Source organism: Dreissena polymorpha, chromosome 8, assembly GCF_020536995.1.
Source record: "Dreissena polymorpha isolate Duluth1 chromosome 8, UMN_Dpol_1.0, whole genome shotgun sequence".
NCBI classification, from domain to species: Eukaryota; Metazoa; Mollusca; class Bivalvia; order Myida; family Dreissenidae; genus Dreissena; species Dreissena polymorpha.
The window spans coordinates 29,012,644-29,031,315 of NC_068362.1; the positions used below are offsets into that span (position 1 = coordinate 29,012,644).

General features: G+C 33.2%; 1 protein-coding gene across 5 annotated transcripts in view; it reads right to left on the reverse strand.

Moving 5' to 3' along the window:
• Positions 1–18,672, reverse strand: part of LOC127841355 (protein EFR3 homolog B-like) — a 41,046-nt gene that overhangs the window by 13,476 nt on the left and 8,898 nt on the right. For 2 of the 5 annotated variants that reach the window (XM_052370157.1, XM_052370156.1), the window contains exons 8-19: positions 18,527–18,605; positions 17,509–17,644; positions 17,098–17,226; positions 16,196–16,292; positions 15,589–15,640; positions 14,313–14,485; positions 11,908–11,983; positions 11,064–11,225; positions 10,645–10,704; positions 8,571–8,699; positions 6,332–6,408; positions 3,888–3,935 (exon numbers count right to left, since the gene is read on the reverse strand). In XM_052370157.1, the coding sequence (XP_052226117.1) occupies positions 3,888–3,935; positions 6,332–6,408; positions 8,571–8,699; positions 10,645–10,704; positions 11,064–11,225; positions 11,908–11,983; positions 14,313–14,485; positions 15,589–15,640; positions 16,196–16,292; positions 17,098–17,226; positions 17,509–17,644; positions 18,527–18,605 (1,218 nt within the window). The remainder of the gene's footprint in view (positions 1–3,887; positions 3,936–6,331; positions 6,409–8,570; positions 8,700–10,644; positions 10,705–11,063; positions 11,226–11,907; positions 11,984–14,312; positions 14,486–15,588; positions 15,641–16,195; positions 16,293–17,097; positions 17,227–17,508; positions 17,645–18,526; positions 18,606–18,672) is intronic. The other 3 variants (XM_052370160.1, XM_052370159.1, XM_052370161.1) reach the window with 2 other exon arrangements.

The window sequence follows — 18,672 nt, forward strand, 5'->3', positions numbered from 1 at the left end:
AGACATTTGCTCGTTACACAAACAATATACATTGATTTTCTTTTAAAACGTCACTTATGCAACAACTTATAAAGGTCCTTCGTTTCCAAATGGGTTGTGATTGTATGTTTCTGAACATTTATGGATGAATAAATCTTTGCTGAATTGCAGTGCATTGTCCGATTTTTAAAATAATGCAAAATATGTGACAAACATATAAAACCTACTCACCTTGTACAATTATCCGTAAAATTTCAAAACATCCCGTGATTAGCGCCACCTCGGAAGTAGCATTGGCTCATTTATTAATGCATCGCAAAAAAGAGGTGGCGCGCGTGATTAACTGCCGTGTTATTGGAAAATAACAATATTGGCCTCAGAGAAATGGTAAATCATCCCTACATATTTTTTTTTTAAAGTAAACAAGAGATGTGTTTGTCAGAGACACAATGCCCCCTAATGCGCCGCTTTGATTTTTTTTTTACCTTTTACCTTGAAGGATGACCTTGACCTTTTACCACTCAAAATGTGCAGCTCCATGAGATACACATGCATGCCAAATATCAAGTTGCTATGTTTAATATTTCAAAAGAATGACAGACAGACAGGCCAAAAACAATATACCCCCGATCATTCGATCCGGGGCATAAAAAAGTATGATAAAACATTAACGAAGGTTAAAGTTTTAGGAAAGAAAAATACAATGATATTTGACCTTTGACCTTGAAGGATGACCTTGACCATGACTCCTTGACCTTTCACCACTAAAAATGTGCAGCTGCATGAGAAATAAGTAAGAGATTGAATAGAGAAATGATTTTTTTATTTTATTTTGACCTTTGACCTCGAAGGATGACCTTGACCTTTCACCACTCAAAATGTGCAGCTCCACGAGATCCACATGCATGCCAAATATGAACTTGCTGTGTTCAATATTAAAAAAGTTATGATAAAACTTAAACAAAGGTTTGTTTTAGGAAAGAAAAAAAACAATATTTGACCTTTGACCTTGAAGGATGACCTTGACCTTGACTTTCACCACTCAAAATGAGCAGCTCCATGAGATACACATCCATGGTAAATATCAAGTTGGTATGTTTAATATTGCAAAAGTTATCAAACTTTTACCAAGGTTAAAGTTTTGGGACAGACAGACAGGACAAAAACAATATACCCCCTATCTATCAATCCGGGGGCAAATAAAATGTTAAGTACAAAGAAGTATTAAACTTCTTTCTTAAATTATTCTCCTACAAAACAAAACAATTTGATTTATAACTCAACAGGTATGAAACTGATTTAAAATGTACTTACAAGAAAATTGCAATAGTATCACAATATATTATACAAATGTATTTCCCTATGATTCTTACAGGCCAAATTATGTTACCATACCGTTTTATTAAACAACGACAATACCACCATGCACATGTGATCATTGAAAGCTCTCTATTTAGAAACACAAATAAAAGTTCAGTGAACAGGGCAGACTAGCTCAGTTGGTAGTGTGCTGGAATACAAATCCAAGAATCACGAGTTTGATCCCCATCCCGGAAAAATTACTTGTGTGGTTATGGTCAATGAAATCCTTGCTATGACCATCCTCCTCAGATTTCTTGTGAAACTAAAGGAGCTGTAATCATTGGTAAAACTAGCACAGACAAAGTATAAGTGCAATTCTTCTAATACTTTCTGTTGGTGTAGAATCCCATAAAACTAATTCTAACTATAGTAAAGTTAATTTAAAGTATGATTTGTTCTTGATGACACAGTAGGAAAAAATTATGTCTAAGTTTCTGGCATTTAATGAGATGCAATGAACTAAACTAGCAGGAATATTTGCCTATAAATTTTCTTAGGTTTACATTGAATATTTCATTTTATAATAATAAATAGCATGCTGTTGAAATGAATAAATATTTCCTTTCAAAATTAATTATGAACAAAATGGGAACCAAATGTTTCATTTTGCTGTTGTTTTACTATGCAATAAAATGCGCATTGACTGACAACATGGCTCATGGCATTGTGTTAATATTTTTTTAATAAAGACCAAACAAAACATTTAACACCACAGAAACAAATAAAAGCTGCGCCATGAGCGCATGATACGCCCGTCGTTCGCCAATGAAGTAGTAAGGTAATAAATAACCCTTTGAATCATTTTTTTACTTCAGTTTATTTGTATTTGAATACATGGTTTATTTTATAAGTACATGAGCATGGAAATCACGAAATTTTGACGAACAAAGTCCCATAACTCTGGAACGACAATTCAGAATTCCGTCAAAAACGAAAGGGGATCAGGGTTTATCAATATTAAGATTGTGTTGAAATTTGAAAAAAATCCATCGAAGGATATTTGAGCTACAGTAGGACATTCAATGAAATCACGAAATTTTGACGAACAAAGTCCCATAACTCTGGAACGACAATTCAGAATTCCGTCAAAAACGAAAGGGGATCAGGGTTTATCAATATTAAGATTGTGTTAAAATTTGAAGAAAATCTGTCAAAGGATATTTGACGTAGCGTACGACATTAACAGACGGACGGACGGACGGACGGACGCGGGGTATACCATAATACGTCCTGTCATAGACGGGCGTATAAAAACATAATTGGGGTGGCAACGACGTTTGGAAGGGGGAACAAACATATTTTTATTTTTGGCCTAATGATGCCATATTTTGTCGCAGACTAAATTAATATTTTAATATCATTATACACAATCATGTCATTAAGCTGAGAAAGTTTGATGAAAATCCAGAAGAGGAGCTGATTACACAAGCTAAGGGACGTACATATCGACTGACAAATGGACCGTCATTGAAAGGCTTTATTTTCAAAGGTTTCAGAATTTGTTCTGCAAAAGGCGCACAAATAAATATTATGGCCTAAGTTTAGTATTAAATGAACATAAAAAGCCAGCTTACATGTGTATCATGAAAATAACATAAAATTAAATTAAGCAATACAAGAACTATATTTTATTCAGTAAACACTGTATTGGAATTTTGTATTAATTTAACATGCAAATTACTTATTGCACAATTAAGCTACACCCATGTGATATCAAATCTTAGACCGCAAAACAAAATGTTTCTGAAATATTGCATCAAGAAATGTAGTGCACTGTAAGACAGAACGTGAATGGTTTGTTCTCTCCAATGAAGTGTTAGAAAGCTGCAAGCTTGTCTCTAAGAGATTAGTGAGATTTTTAACTCATCTATTCAATAATTTGTCAATGTTATTATTATTTTTTAATCAAATCCTAAAATAATTTCTGCATTAAGATCTGACGTTGACCAATGAAATTCTGAAAACTATAAATGCTTCTTGAAAGCCAATCAATGCAATTTATATCTTGAAATTTTGAAAGGCTTTATAGTCCTTTAAAAAACAATATTATGCGCTGGGATTGAAGCATCCAAGTTACAGTAAACAAAATCTGTTTTGACATATCAATTGATTTGAAAGCTAATATGAGATATTTGATATATAACACATAATTCTAAAAACAACAACATGCTTTACCAAAATTAACAATAACAAATATGATGATTTAACTTTAACATGCAACCAATTTATAAACACTGAGAAACATGTAATCTTAACTGCTTATTCAAGAATGAAAGATTTGTTATGGATACTCATGTCATCTTACCAATTGTTCATATTCCAATATAACCAAACCAACACAGAATTTTTATAGCTGAGAAAACAAAAACACAGAATGATATCAAACAAGAAAAATAAATGTGTTACATGCATAAGAATTATCTGATTTATAAAATTCCAAATTAGTGCAAAACCACCAATTTTCTTACAGAAAAGTCATTCTCAACATGTTAAACATGAACAGTAAACTAGCTACAACAGGAGCAGCAGCTTTGTTCCATACTTACAGCTTGTGGTTAAAGTCCGTGAGGATTGTCACATGTAATTCTGAAGCACTGAGGGGGAAATAACGGATAAGTCTGGGAGACATGCATAGGACAGACAAGTTTCTAAGAAATATACATGTACTGCTGATATTCAAATAAGAGATCAAAATTAGCAGGACCTTCTTTGGTGATTATTGGGGGATTCTATAACTGGCTGCACTTTCTACAGGAAGATCAATCATTGGCAAAAAATTGGCAGAAGTAAGGATTACTTGCTTCCTATCAAAAGAGATTTATTTCAGAAATATTTGCAGAATAAAGCACGGCTATCTTCTTGAGACTGACAATCTGTATAATAAGATGCATGTTTGATATACTTTATGGCAATGTTCTGAGAGAAAATCACATACCATGGCAAGGATCTGCATAGGATTATAAAATACATAATGAATCATGGAGTTTATTGACAAATCATCATCCTTGTACATCAAGTAGAAAATATTAGTTTTATGTTTGACCTGAGCCAATTTGAACAAAATACTATTTGGTCTCTTTCTGACATTAAAACTGGTAAATTCTTATCTTAATTTTAATGAATATAACTATAACGATATATGGGACTACAACTACAACATAATGCTGTCTGCTTTAAGCTCAATCCATCAGAGTTTTACATCAATCACGTTATTAGAGCAAAAATGCAATTTTTTTCTAAAACAAGTTGATACACAAGAGATTTATTGCAGATAAATCAGCATTCTCTGTCCAATTTCCATATGTTTCATTAAACTAGCTACATTACTTTTAGAGTTCTAGCAGGTTTTAGATTTGTTTGTCTTGACACACACAAAATAAAATAAAATGAAATCATCCATATGGCTCTCCATCCAAATACCAATGTCATCAACCTAGCTCTAGTTTCATCAACCTAGCTCTAGTTTCATCAACCTAGCTCTAGTTTCATCAACCTTGCTTTAGTTTCATCAACCTAGCTAAAGTGTCATCAACTTAGCTGTAGTTTCATCAACATTGCTATAGTTTCATCAACCTAGCTTAAGTTTCATCAACCTTGTTTTAGTTTCATCAACCTATTTTTAGTTTTATCAATCTAGCTATAGTTCATCAACATAGCTATATTTTCATCAACCAAGCTTTAGTTTCATCAATCTATCTTTAGTTTCATCAACCTATCTATAGCTTAATCAATCTAGCTATTGTTACATCAACATAGCTATATTTTCATCAACCAAGCTTTAGTTTATCAATCTAGCTTTAGTTTCATCAACATTGCTATAGTTTCAACAACCTATAAATAGTTTCATCAATCTATCTATAGTTTCATCAACCTATCTATAAATTCATCAATTAATCTATAGTTTCATCAACATAGCTATAGTTTCATCAACCTAGCTTTAGTTTAATCAACCTAGCTTTAGTTTCATCAACCTTGCTATTGTTTCATCACCATTGCTATGGTTTCAACAACCAATAAATATTTTCATCAATTGATCTATAGTTTCATCAACCACTAGCCATAGTTTCATCAACCTTTCTATAGTTTCATCAACCTATCTATAGTTTCATCAACCTATCTATAGTTTCATCAACCTATCTATAGTTTCATCATCATAGCTATAGTTTCATCAACCTTTCTATAGTTTCATCAACCTATGTATAGTTTTATCAACATATCTAAAGTTTCATCAACCTTGCTATAGTTTCATCAACCTATCTATAGTTTCATCAACGTATCTATAGTTTCATCAATCTAGCTTTGGTTTCATCCCCTTATGGCACTCTATTAATATAATCAGTAAGATCGACCTTGTGCACATACTGTTTAATTTACTGCAGGATCCAGATTTAAGTACCTGAGTACCTATTTAAGCAACAACAATTTTTTCTGATGAAAAAAACTAAAATTAAATTAAGTTCATATTCCCCATATTACCAACTATCCATAAACCAAAGTTCATCAACATAGCCTGAGTACTTTTTGGGTAATCAGTTTATAATTATATCTGTTACCATAGCAACACAACATTTTGTTGAAGAAAAAAACAAAAATAATGGGCACATATTCCATACTGCTCTAAGGTGGATGGCATACACATGGATGGACGAGGGGTTCACTTATACCAGCAGTCCTCTCTGGTTACACCAGTAGGGGACTAAACATTTGGTTCTACTTTATCAGGTGCAGACTCAAGCCGCCACCGTTTAAACATCCATATGTGGGTTTTGTCAGGCAAGACAAACATAATACTATTTCTTGAAATTTTCAGTAGACTGCAGTCTACTGCACACTGTCCAACATAATAATTATATATAATACCACACAAAAACAACTGTGATCACAAACAAAACAAAAACATGTAAGGCAGTAAAAAAATGTGTCGATTACATTTACATTTTCAAAAGGTGGGATACAGTTATTTTTATTTCTATAAATAAATTTACATTACCTATTTGGCCTGTTCTTTCGGTTGAAAGCAAATTCTGGCAGCATGTGTGGTGCTTCTGTTTTTCTGCATTCTAAAATCTGAAGAAGACAAGTGTACCCTTTATAAGATAGATATTATTTTGCTTGTCCTTGATATGATTCATACATCTGAGCCATTCATTTGATCTCAAATTTGATTTTTATGTGTGCAAAATTTGGACCTGAACGCTCTTTGGACATTTGATTTCATGGTTGAGAGGATCCATGAAAATAAGTGTCAGAAAAAATATAATTAGTTTCACAGTCTTTAAACTACAAGCTTACAAACATATATTATTCTAGTTTAAACATAGATGTTGTGTGGAAAATGTTACAAGCCCAGTGACCTTGCCCTCTTGACTTGTTGACCACTGTAAGCTTAGTAACCTGAACAATTAAATGTAAAGTTTCTCTCAAGATCCTTTTAAACATATCAATCTTATGAGAAAACAGTTTTTATATTACACGCCCCAGAGGCATAATAGATAACTGTGTAATGTGATATTCCAGAGATGAGAGAATAAAACCTCTGAGCTTTGCAGGTCAAAATGTTAACTTACGATTGAATTTTGTAATTTTAAAATATAATTGATTATGATTTGCTTGTTTCAAATATAAGGGATAGTTGACAGCAACTTTGAAAATGACTGGAAATGTTCAACAAAAGTAATTATAAATGTGACGGTTACGTATTTATGACGCTTTGAAAATTGCATCGTAAGGTGAGAATGTCGTATGCTCTTTGATAAGACGGGCCCCTGGTCGTGTACGTAAAAAATCGGCCACCTGTGTTTAATCATTTTCATGATCTAAACACACATATTTTGATTATTTTTAGAACAATCAACATGAAAACCAACCCAACTCTCAATACTTTGCAAATTAAAGAAGCATATCACTGTAAATGTTTGCATTAAAATGTCTTAATCATAACACGAAATATTTCTCATATGGGAAAAGTGACGTCATCATCCATTGTGAAAATTATATTCATATAAGAAACAAATATATTTGATAAAATTATTATTATTTCTATCTGATAAACTTTAATTAAGGTATTTTCAATTAATAGTATGAAAACATACATTTAAATCATAAAAATCAGGACCTAAATATAAACTTTTAATATATAAATTATCTTCCTTGAGAATATTAATAGGTTACATGTTGTAAAATTAAATATAAGCGTTTACTAAAAATTTACACTTAAGTCAACTTTTTAAACAAAATGATTTTACTTTCTTAGATATGTTAGAAAAAATTGTTAAAAACTATTAAAAATAAATATTTGTTTATGAATTTGCAGTTACCCATTAACAGTGCCTGTTAATATTTATTGAAATAGGTAGGGGGAGTAACTGGTATAATAATGTTGCATATATTTTAAGTTTCAAGTAGAAAATTTTGTTTGTGTAAACCTTTATTAATGCTCTTAAAATGAGGACATTTGTCTAAAGATATTGCTTTGTAATTGTACCTGCAGATTAAACTGAAAAGTGGCCGATTTTTTAGGTACAATTGCCCTACGAAAATTGATAGTTTACTAGTATATGTCATTAATTTCTGTTCATAAAAGTAACATACACTGATCTAACTCTTTTGAAATTTTCATGCTTGGTGAGTTTTGAACGCAGGATTATATATGTGAAGTTTAGTTTCAACCAGTTGCCTAAAACAAAAGATTTTGTTGAAATAGTCCTAAAAGTGGCCGGATTTACGTACAGGACCAGTAGGCAGAAATGTCATTTAAATTAAAAGTTTATGCACTATGTATTTCAGAAATGAGCTTAATTGATTATTTGAAAATGTTTGTAAAATTATTTTGCATACATGGATAAACTTTAAAGTTGTTATATACTTATTTCACAAATAATGTGTGCATACCCCTTTTATATATGAATCTCAATCTAGGAAAACCAGGCTTAATGCATGTACATAAAATGTTGAACCAGATTAACCTGTGTTGTCCACACAGGCAAATTAGGGACGACACATTCTGCCTTAATGGTATTTTCCTTTTAAAGAATTAAAGTCTCTTTTCAGCAAAAATCCAGTTATGGCCGAAAATGCTGTCTTTCATTAGCGTGTGCAGCTTGCACAGGCTAATCAGGAAGGACAGTTTATGCACATGCATTAACCCCATTTTCCAAGAGGGTGACTCATATCTATTTCCTATATTCATATTTTTAATAGCCCTTTATCCTCCTACTGAGCTCCATTACCTCCAGTGTGTACTGTAACAGCTCCGGTAGCTCACAGATCTGTGCCACCAGGCACAGCAAGGCTCCAACCAGCGCGTGTATGGCACACTTGTGGGTCAACGGCAGACTGAGGTCGTTCATTGAGATATTCTGAAAACAGGAATGGTTCAACAAATATAGCAATCATGGGGGTCAACAGCAAAATAAGGTTATTTATTGACATATTGTGAAAACACGATTGGTTGAACCATGATAGCAAACTTGAGGGTCAAAAGCAGACTGATTTCATTCTTTGAGATATTCTAAAAACAGGAACAGTTCAACCATGATAGCAAGCTTGTGGATTCATGGCAGACTGATGTCATTAATTGAAATACATTTTTGTATTCTGAAAACAGGAATGGTTCAACAAATATAGAAACATGGGGTCAACAGCAGACTATAGAATGGTTCAAATATCCATGATAAAAACTTGTGTGTCAATGGCATACAGAGGTAATTCATTGAAATATTCTGAAAACAGGAATCATTCAACCATAATAGCAAACATTAGGGACACTAGCCGAGTAAGGTCATTCATTCCGATATTCTGAAACAGGAATGGTTCAAATATAGCAAATGTGTGGGACAATGGCAGACTGAGTTCATTGATTGAGATATTGTGAAAAGTTACAGTTTATTGTAGTCCAATTCAAGATAGCTGGTGTTGTCTCTAGATTATATGAAATAAGTATATTTAGTTGGTACCCAGCATTGAAAGTATATTCCATTGCCTATAAAAAAGACATACTTACATGCATTTCTTAAAAAGGAAAAAGTCCTTTGTCAAATAAATGTCATTGACTTTCAAACTGATTCCATTCTAAAAAGGGATGATTTGTATTTGGTGGACTGGGGCTTCAACTGTCTTAAAAAATCAAATGTTGTTGATCAAACTCATAGTTATAAATTCAAGAATAGGCTCTTAATCAAAAGATAACATCTAATAGTCACAGAACAAGTTGCATTGCAAAGTAAAAGTCTTCTACTGAACAAAACAGCAAAAAGCTGAAACATGTGTGATATAAAGTAAGTATTTGTTATCTTTTATAGACTAATTTCAAGAAGTCTGCAATAGCTTAAAAAGATGCTATACAGGTTTCTCAAGTGAATGCAGGTATATTTGTATTCAGAATACAAGGAAACAGGTGAACACAATGGTGAGTTTGACTTTGCACATGGCTACTCAACAAAGTGAAAATCTATGCATAGAGCACTAAAGGTATTAATTTTCACCATGATTTGGGTGGGAATGAGGGCGTACATTTTTTCACTGTAAAATATAGGCTTTGGGTGAAAAAGATACACTGATTTGATGTAAGTAAATGATGTATAATGAATAAAAAATGTAGTGCCCATTTCCTATGTATTCAAAATTGGTGTTTGCAAAGAATTTGTGTAATGCTAGTTTTTCAAGGATTTAGAATTTTACATTTACAAGACCAACTTTCAAAGGGAAAAATTAGTGACAACTTTTGTAGAGCACTCTAATAACAAATAACCGGGAACAAGAAACACTTAGACAATATATACATGTGATAAAATTGGGGCAAAACATATTCATTACAAATATACACGGATGATGGAGTGTGGGGATAAATGTATGCTAGTACATGTATATAAGGCCTGCATAGGCGTGGACAACATTGGAAAAATTGCAATTAACATTGGATAGTACTATATTTGCCATCCTGACAATGAAAGTCCAAGAATGTAACTTCTCTTGCATTGTTTGAGCAAATAAGTTATATATGTGACTATGTAAATTGAAGGACTAATACTTATAATATCAAAGCCATATTATATTATATGAAAGCCTTAACTGTACGACTATTAAGTTCCATTACAAAGTTACATTAACAACATTAGTAAATTTACATACAAAATGAATGTATTACATAAATTAATATTCATTTATTGTTGTTGGATCATTTGTCTTGTACCACTTCATTATACAATAGGCCTCTATGTATTTCATAAAATAGACTTTGATACATATTTTTTTTGCTTTAGCGACTTTCATAGTCACATGGCATATTGTGTATTCCTCTGTTACCCCTTCTTTATCAGAAGCTCCAGGACTTTTAGATTGTGGGCAATTGTCTGATGCAATTTCCTAACATGAAAAAGATTCAAAAATGAAATATTTAGACATAAAAATATTCAGCTATAGTATGACTATGAGACTCATGCAAATAAGACAAACCTACTAATATAACAATAACAATGAAAAAAAAGAAGGAAATAAATAAGTAACCCAGATTTAAACTTGGCCAAGATAATATAAAGATAAACAATATGAACAAGGTTTATTAAGATTGGATAAAAATTTGGCCTCAAGAGTGGTTATTACCGGGCTTTTAATTTTCTGTGTACCTGCAAATTACTGAATTCCCTATTTACATATAGGTATAGCGCCAGTCCTGGGTTATTAATATCCTATTTGCCTGCATAATACATAAATCTATGTTTTACCTGCATATCGAGTGCCAGTCGTATGAGGTCAGACACAATGTCTCTGCTGCCCGTCTCCACGGTGATCAAGGCCATGGTGCGGTACAGGGCTTCAAAGTTGTCCACTTTGTTACTCTCCAGACGCATGTTCTCACACAGGTACCAGTAGAACTGGGAACCATGCTGTGGGATACAGATAATAGAAACTATTTAAGTCATCCTCTGGGAAAATGGGGCTTAAAGCATGGGTGTTAAGTGTCGTCCCAAACGAGCCTGTGCAGTCTTCAAATGCTTATCAGGGATGAGGCTTTTGGACTTAACATGATTTGTGTTTAGAAGAGATTTTAATTTAGTCAACAAAAATTCCATAAAATAATAGGAAAGTGTCAGACCTGATTAACCTGTGTGGACTACACAGGCTAATCTTAGATGAAACTTTACCAATAAGAATTAAGCCCAATGTTCCCCAAACAAGACCCATCTGTGTCCTTTTGGCGTTTATTTGTGGTTTTTTGGGGAGGGGGGGGCAAGGGTATTAGAGATGAGGCATTTGGCCTGAATTTTTTTGTGTTTACAAGCGATTTCCTTTAAATGAAAATTCTATAAAATAAATGGAAAGTGTCAAACCTGATAAGCTGATAAGCCTGTGTGGACTACACAGGCTTATCTTAGATCACACTTTAAACATAAGTATTAAGCCCAATTTTCCCCAAACAAGAGTTTTTTTTCTATAAATCAAATTTCTTACTAAAACTTATGTCTTTATTTAGATTTATTTTTTTCTTCCACTTTTTCTTCTGTGTAACCCTAAAAATATTTAAGTTTACCAACAAACAATCCCTAACAATCATAATCTATACTCTACCTTTTTCATGAACAAAGAGTCAGGTCTGGATACTTTCTCAAGCTTTATTCCCATCTTTGCAACATCTCGAATCACTCTACAAAAATAACACAACATTGTATTAAAAGCTTTTAAATGCCAACAATAATTTTCATCACGTGATTTTTTGTAATTAAACATGACCTTATTTTATACACATCCTTGTAAGTGACTGATGGCAGCTTAGGAATACATGCATCATGCAAAGTTTCACCACAGCAAACATATTTTTGATCATTCTATAGAGCCCTGTCTTAACAAGTGGCACAAGCTTTGGTTTTATTTTAAAAATGTCTATATAATTTAATTGTATTAATAATCATACCCACTAAGGTAAATATCTGATAATAACATAATACCCATCAAGACTTACTAAATGTGCCACTGTTTTTCTGACTTAACGTGCCCATAATATTTTGAGAGCACGAGGGTACACTATATGACAACAAGAGCACCGCCTTGCGGGTGAAGACCGCTCATCTATTTTTCTTTTTAAAGGTGAAGGGACCTATCTCAATGTCAATCACAAAGGAGGGAGGGTTGGAGTGGAGAGGGGTGTGTAGTGTGGTCATTTATTACATTATCTCTCAAAAATGTCAAAAAAAGGGGAATTTTTTTTTTTTTTTTTTTTTTTGGGGGGGGGGGGGGGGGATTCTTGTGTGGGTTGGTTGGACGGTATTTCAAAAATAAAATAATAAAAATAAATAAATAAAAAAAATTGGGGTGGGAGTTAGGGGGGGGGGTATAGTGTTAGGGTGTGGTGGCCATTTATCACAGAGGGGGTAATCACATGACAAACAAGATGGCGACGTCCATGCCGAGGTGAGTATTGTTCGTCGGTTTATACCCTTTATTACTTGTATTATTGTTTGTTATTCCGCTCACTTTCCAGCCATATTAGGAAGAAAGTAACTGGCTTTTATTTCATAGTAGTATTTGCTCTATATCGCGACTTTACTCTGAGCGAAATTTCTTAGCAGGATGACCTAATTAGAGCTCCACTAAGAATATTTGCGCGGAATAAAGTCGAGATATAGAGCGAGTTTAAATACGAAATAAACGCTAATCACCTTTTTACTGATATGGCTGGAAAGTGAGCGTCATTAAAAAAACAAACAGAAGCAATAAAGGGTATAAAACAGCAAAAAATAACTGTCTCGGTATGGACGTCACCATCTTGACTATCACATGATTACCCCCTCTGTTATCAGATGATCTTTAAAAAAAAAAAAAAAAAAGTCGCGGGGGGGGGGATTCAGGGGGGGGGGGTATTCGGGGCAGGGGGGCGTGGGGGATGGTTTGGGTGGAGTCTATTGTGGTATGTCAGATAAGAGTTGTTTTGTCAAAGTATCAATCAAATCTAATCATAAATAAAGAAGTTATGGCAATTTTAGCAAAATTTTATAATTTGACCTTGAGAGTCAAGGTCATTCAAAGGTCAAGGTAAAATTCAACTTGCCAGGTACAGTACCCTCATGATAGCATGAAAGTATTTGAAGCAATAGCCTTGATACTTTAGAAGTAAAGTGGAGCTAAACACAAAATTTAACAATATATTCAAAGTTACTAAGTCAAAAAAGGGCCATAATTCCGTAAAAAGGACAACCAGAGTTATGCAACTTGTCCTTTACTGTCCCCTTATGATAGTTTGCGAGTGTTCCAAGTATGAAAGCAATATCTATGATACTTTAGGGGTAAAGTGGACCAAAACACAAAACTAAACCAAATTTTCTAAGTATAAAGGGCCCATAATTCCGTCAAAATGCCAGTCAGAGTTACATAACTTTGCCTGCACAGTCCCCTTATGATAGTTAGTAAGTGTTACAAGTATGAAAGCAATAGCTTTGATACTTTTGGAATAAAGTGGACCTAAACACAAAACTTAACCAAATTTTCAATTTTCTAAGTATAAAAAGGGCACATGATTCTGTCAAAATGCATGCCAGAGTTATATAACTTTGCCTGCCCATGCAGTCCCCTCATGATAGTAAGTAAGTGTACCAAGTTTGAATGCAATAGCATTGATACTTTATGAGAAAAGTGGACCTAAACGCAAAACTTAAACGGACGCCAACGCCAAGGTGATGACAATAGGTCATAATTTTTTTTCAAAAAATAGATGAGCTAAAAAAAGGCAGAGTAAAGATTAAAATAATAATGATATAATACCGGCATAGTATACAGACAAATTATGTATATATATTCGTGGCAGAATCAAAATAACTTCCAGTGAAAGTATTGGTTATTGTGGTATACACCAAGTATTATCATCCTCATGATTGTATTCCTATGCAACACAAATTCAAACTATGGATTATTACCAAAATAGCAAGCACTTAACCACAAATAATTGGTTAAATATTACTCCCATACTGGTCACAACTTACTGGACATGTCTCAGTTTCTCTGAGTTCTCGTGGCGGTCAATGAGAGTGTGCAATATCTCCTGAACGATGATGCGCATGCCAGGCTCCTCAAACAGAGACATGCGCAGCAAGGGCTGCAAGAACTCTTGTGGGAATGCGTTGGCCATGTTCACTGTCTTGTATTTAGTGGCAACCTGGTCAAAAAGGGAGGTAAATGTGTGTGCATCAAACAACTTGAACAAGGGAGGTAAAATTAATGTTGATAGTTCATTGTAAAACAACAAAGCAGATAGTGTTCCCAATAAATTTTATTATATTTAAGTTTTCAATCACTTATTACCAAAAAAAACAACACACATTTACTTTATACGTAATGGCTATTAAAACAATTGTAGAAAGGATTCAAATCCCCGAATTTTGTATAAAAGGAAGAAGTAGCTTTTTTCCAATAATGGCTGTTGATTGCAACATTTTGTTTTCTGACGTATTTAACTGACATTGACTCATCAATAAATGTTTGAAATCGTTATACATTCCCACACTGTATGGCATTTGCATGCACTAAAACTGGGGATAGTTTGTGTCATTTTCAATCCAGATTAAAATCACAAGATTCATTTTGAGTATGCAACACAAAAACAATTTGTTGATGAAATTTGAGTGTGAATAAATTGTTGACGGAAGTGTTTATATATGCCAGAGGGCAAGCTCATTTGATCAGCCTAGTAAATTACTACCATCCAACTCGATTAACATTTACGAGTTATACCTGCTAAGCTGCTAAAATCAGCTGTATCACCTGTGCTTGAAGTAGTATTTACATGACAAAAATTATTTAAACTCCCCATTCCCACCAGTTGAACATGTAAACAAAGCCCATTTTAAAAGTGGCAGGTCCTACCAGGTTGAAATATACATGTAAAACATTTGTTAACCATATAAACTTTAGCACAAACTGAACATATTTTATGATATAACAGATTACATTGTGTTGTTGTAGAAAGGGCTATAACAAGTAGAAGAATCACAGACAGACAAATATGAGTCGTGTCCTGAGAAAAGTGGGCATAATGCATGTGCGTAAAGTGTCGTCCAAGATTAGCCTGTGCAGTCTGCACAGGCTAATCAGGGACAACACTTTCTGCTTTTATTACATTTTTCATTTAAATGAAGTCTCTTCTCAGCAAAAATCAAATTTATGTGGAAAGTGTCGTCCCTGTGCACAGGCTAATCTGGGACGACACTTTACACACATGCATTATGCACAGTTTTCTCAGAACGCGACAGAGATATGTACCTTTAATAATGTCTTCAACAGCATAGTCTGAAGTTGTACATCCATCTGTAAGCTGTTAATGAAGAAACAGGCATGTATGTTATATCATGTACATAATCATGTATGCAAAACTTAGTTAGAAATCTTAGTACACAGAGACTTAGTTTACTAGTGAAATTCCTATTTATACAAAGTGATGGTACTACTAAAGTTTCAAGCAACCAACTTACACAGATTTTTAAGTTTTAAGGATTTATGAAGGAAAAGGGTCATTGCAATTTAAAAGCTAACATAGATTTTGAAGGAAATGTTTACTTGAAAGCTGAAACTAGCATGTTCTTTTAAATGTCCCAGTCAAATGAATTGAAACAAATGATTATTAAACTTGTGTCCATAAACTTGAGTATTTATTATTCTCTTAAAGCCTCACCCTGTATCATTCCATTCCAGAAAATTACATTCCCATATCATATGACAGTAGCATTATTACATATGACAGGCTGACTTAATTGGCAAAAACTTAGATAAGCTAAGCTTGGTCACAAAAAGTTTGCCTTTGTTAAGTGACAGCCACTACATGATTGCAATACTGGTAAAAATTAAGAAAACTTCAAACAAACAAAAGTACCCATATGATTCCTCTGCTGTAAACTGTGGAAACTTGGCCATAACAAACATCATAATCTCAATCTTCTGATAGTCAGGCAGGTTGTTGGCAAACTGACCTAAATAGGGGTGAAAGATATAGTTAATTATACCGAATAGTATCCATATAAATATAAATAAAGTTTATAGTCAGTTTTGTTTGCTGATTGTAAAAGATTGAAATAAAGATTATTGGCAACTCACCAATGCTTTTATTCAAATAACACAATACAAGATGGGTATCACTAATTGGACTGTTTGCTGTGATGCTGGTATATTGCATGAATAATCATGCTTATTGGATCTAGCACAAAGCTAAAAAAATTATAAGAAGCTAATATTGCAGTTAAATATCACGTTGTAATAGTGTACGTGTATGTCATGAAAACGTAAGGGGTGTTAAAATTAACAAAACAAACTGAAAATGCATTGTCAAATTTTTTGAATATAAGAAATCAACAAATTAAAGATGCAACAAATAAGCCAGTTTTGCAAATGCATTTAATTTCCAACAAAAATAAATGAAACCATATTAATCCTTATAGTTCGGAAAATACCAAAATGTTTAAAATAATAATTCTTACAAGCAATTCAAGGAAGACAGTATCAAAAGACATTGAGTTCACAGAAAATCAATGTTACAATACATGGCAAACATTTAACCCTTAAAGCGCTGGAGCCGAATTTTAAAGGCCTTTGCAAACAGTTTGGATCCAGATGAGACGCCACAGAACGTGGCGTCTCATCTGGATCCAAACTGTTTGCTATTCTGATAGTATTCTTTGAAAAAAAATGAAGAAAATGCTTATTTTAGAAATTCAGCAGACGACATTTTAGCAGAAGACAAATTACCCAGCATGCAAAGGGTTAAATCTTTACCCATACCTATAGTGTTAATAAGAGATTCTTCAAATTTCTTTTCCTGGGCTCGTATAGTCTCATCAGAACTTTTGTTGTCCAATGAAATACGCAGATGTTTCACCAAGGTATTGAATACATCCAGAACAGATGGTCCTGTAAAAGACTTGAATTCTATATTATTGCCATGAAAATAAAGATGCAGATGAAAAACAACATAAGTACTTTGTGGACTAATATTTTTAAAGGAACAACAGTCAGTTTTGTTGTTGTTTTCCCGCTCATTTGGGTCTAAACATGAGCAAACTTTCAGTATACTGTTTTAGAATATCTTTTCACACACCATTTCCCCAAAAGTCCTAGCTTTTAAAATTGGTTACAGATTTCTATATGTCTTATCTCAAAGTCGCAAAATAAATAAAATTCCAAAAAACATACCAACAGAAGCCCCAGCTGCTATTATGACTGCCTCAAACAACACATCTACTATGGCAGCCTTAATGTCGGGGGCAGATTTCTGATGGGTGTCTAGATGCGACATCAGGGCTTGGATAACCACATAAGCATATTGTTGCTGAAGAAAGTATTCAATACACATATGATGAATGAAATAATACATTACAGCCTTGCTATAGGAATATGGGGCTTAATGCATTTGTGTCAAGTGTTGTCCTTTTTGTCTAAACTGGATTTTTTGCTACAAAGAGAATTCCTTTAAACAAACAAAAAAAAAACAGTACAAGCGGACTGTTGTCACTGATTATAGCCTTTGCAAACTGCGCAGGCTAATTTGGGACGACACTTTATGCACATTCATTAAGTTCTGTTTTCCCAGAGTGAGGCTTACTTAGTGTAATAAATTAAAAGATTTAATTAACAACATAAAAACTCCAGCTTATTTTAGTGTAATATATATTTTTTAAGAGTAAAGTTTTAACAGTTGTAAACACTATTGATAATGTGCTTTACTTGTTACATCAATTGTAAAATTGTTGGCCTGCAGCATGAAATGCAGCAAGTGCTACATAAACATTCAATTTATGGGGAAAATGTTACATGCACAGAAGTTTGCAAATATTTATTACACTGTTTATCAGAATTCATTTTTATTTTTATGCTTGTTTTCCAGATTTTGCCCTTCTTCATAAAAAAAGAGAATTGATGTTTCACTTTGCTTGATTAAATTATCACTACTTCAAATTATTGTAATTAATAAGACCATGCAACTTTTTGAAAACATTTTCACTTTCAAAATAAAAAAAATATGAGATAAATAATTGATAACTTTTTGAATCATTTGTATATGTAGTAATCAGTTGAAAATGAGCATTTTGTTAGCATAGAATATGGTACTATTGAATTAAATATTGAAACAAATAAAATCAGGTTACCACAGACTGCAAGTTAAAATACACACACAAGATACTTCATTGCAATACCGTTTGAACGCTCTTACCTGCACAGAGTACATGACTATTTTAAAACACTTCACTACAAAGGTGGGTGGGGTCCAAAGCTTGTGGTTGTCCATGTGTCTGAAGATAAGAAACACAAATATGAACCTCACTCTATGTAAAGGAGGTTAATGCACTTAATGCGGGA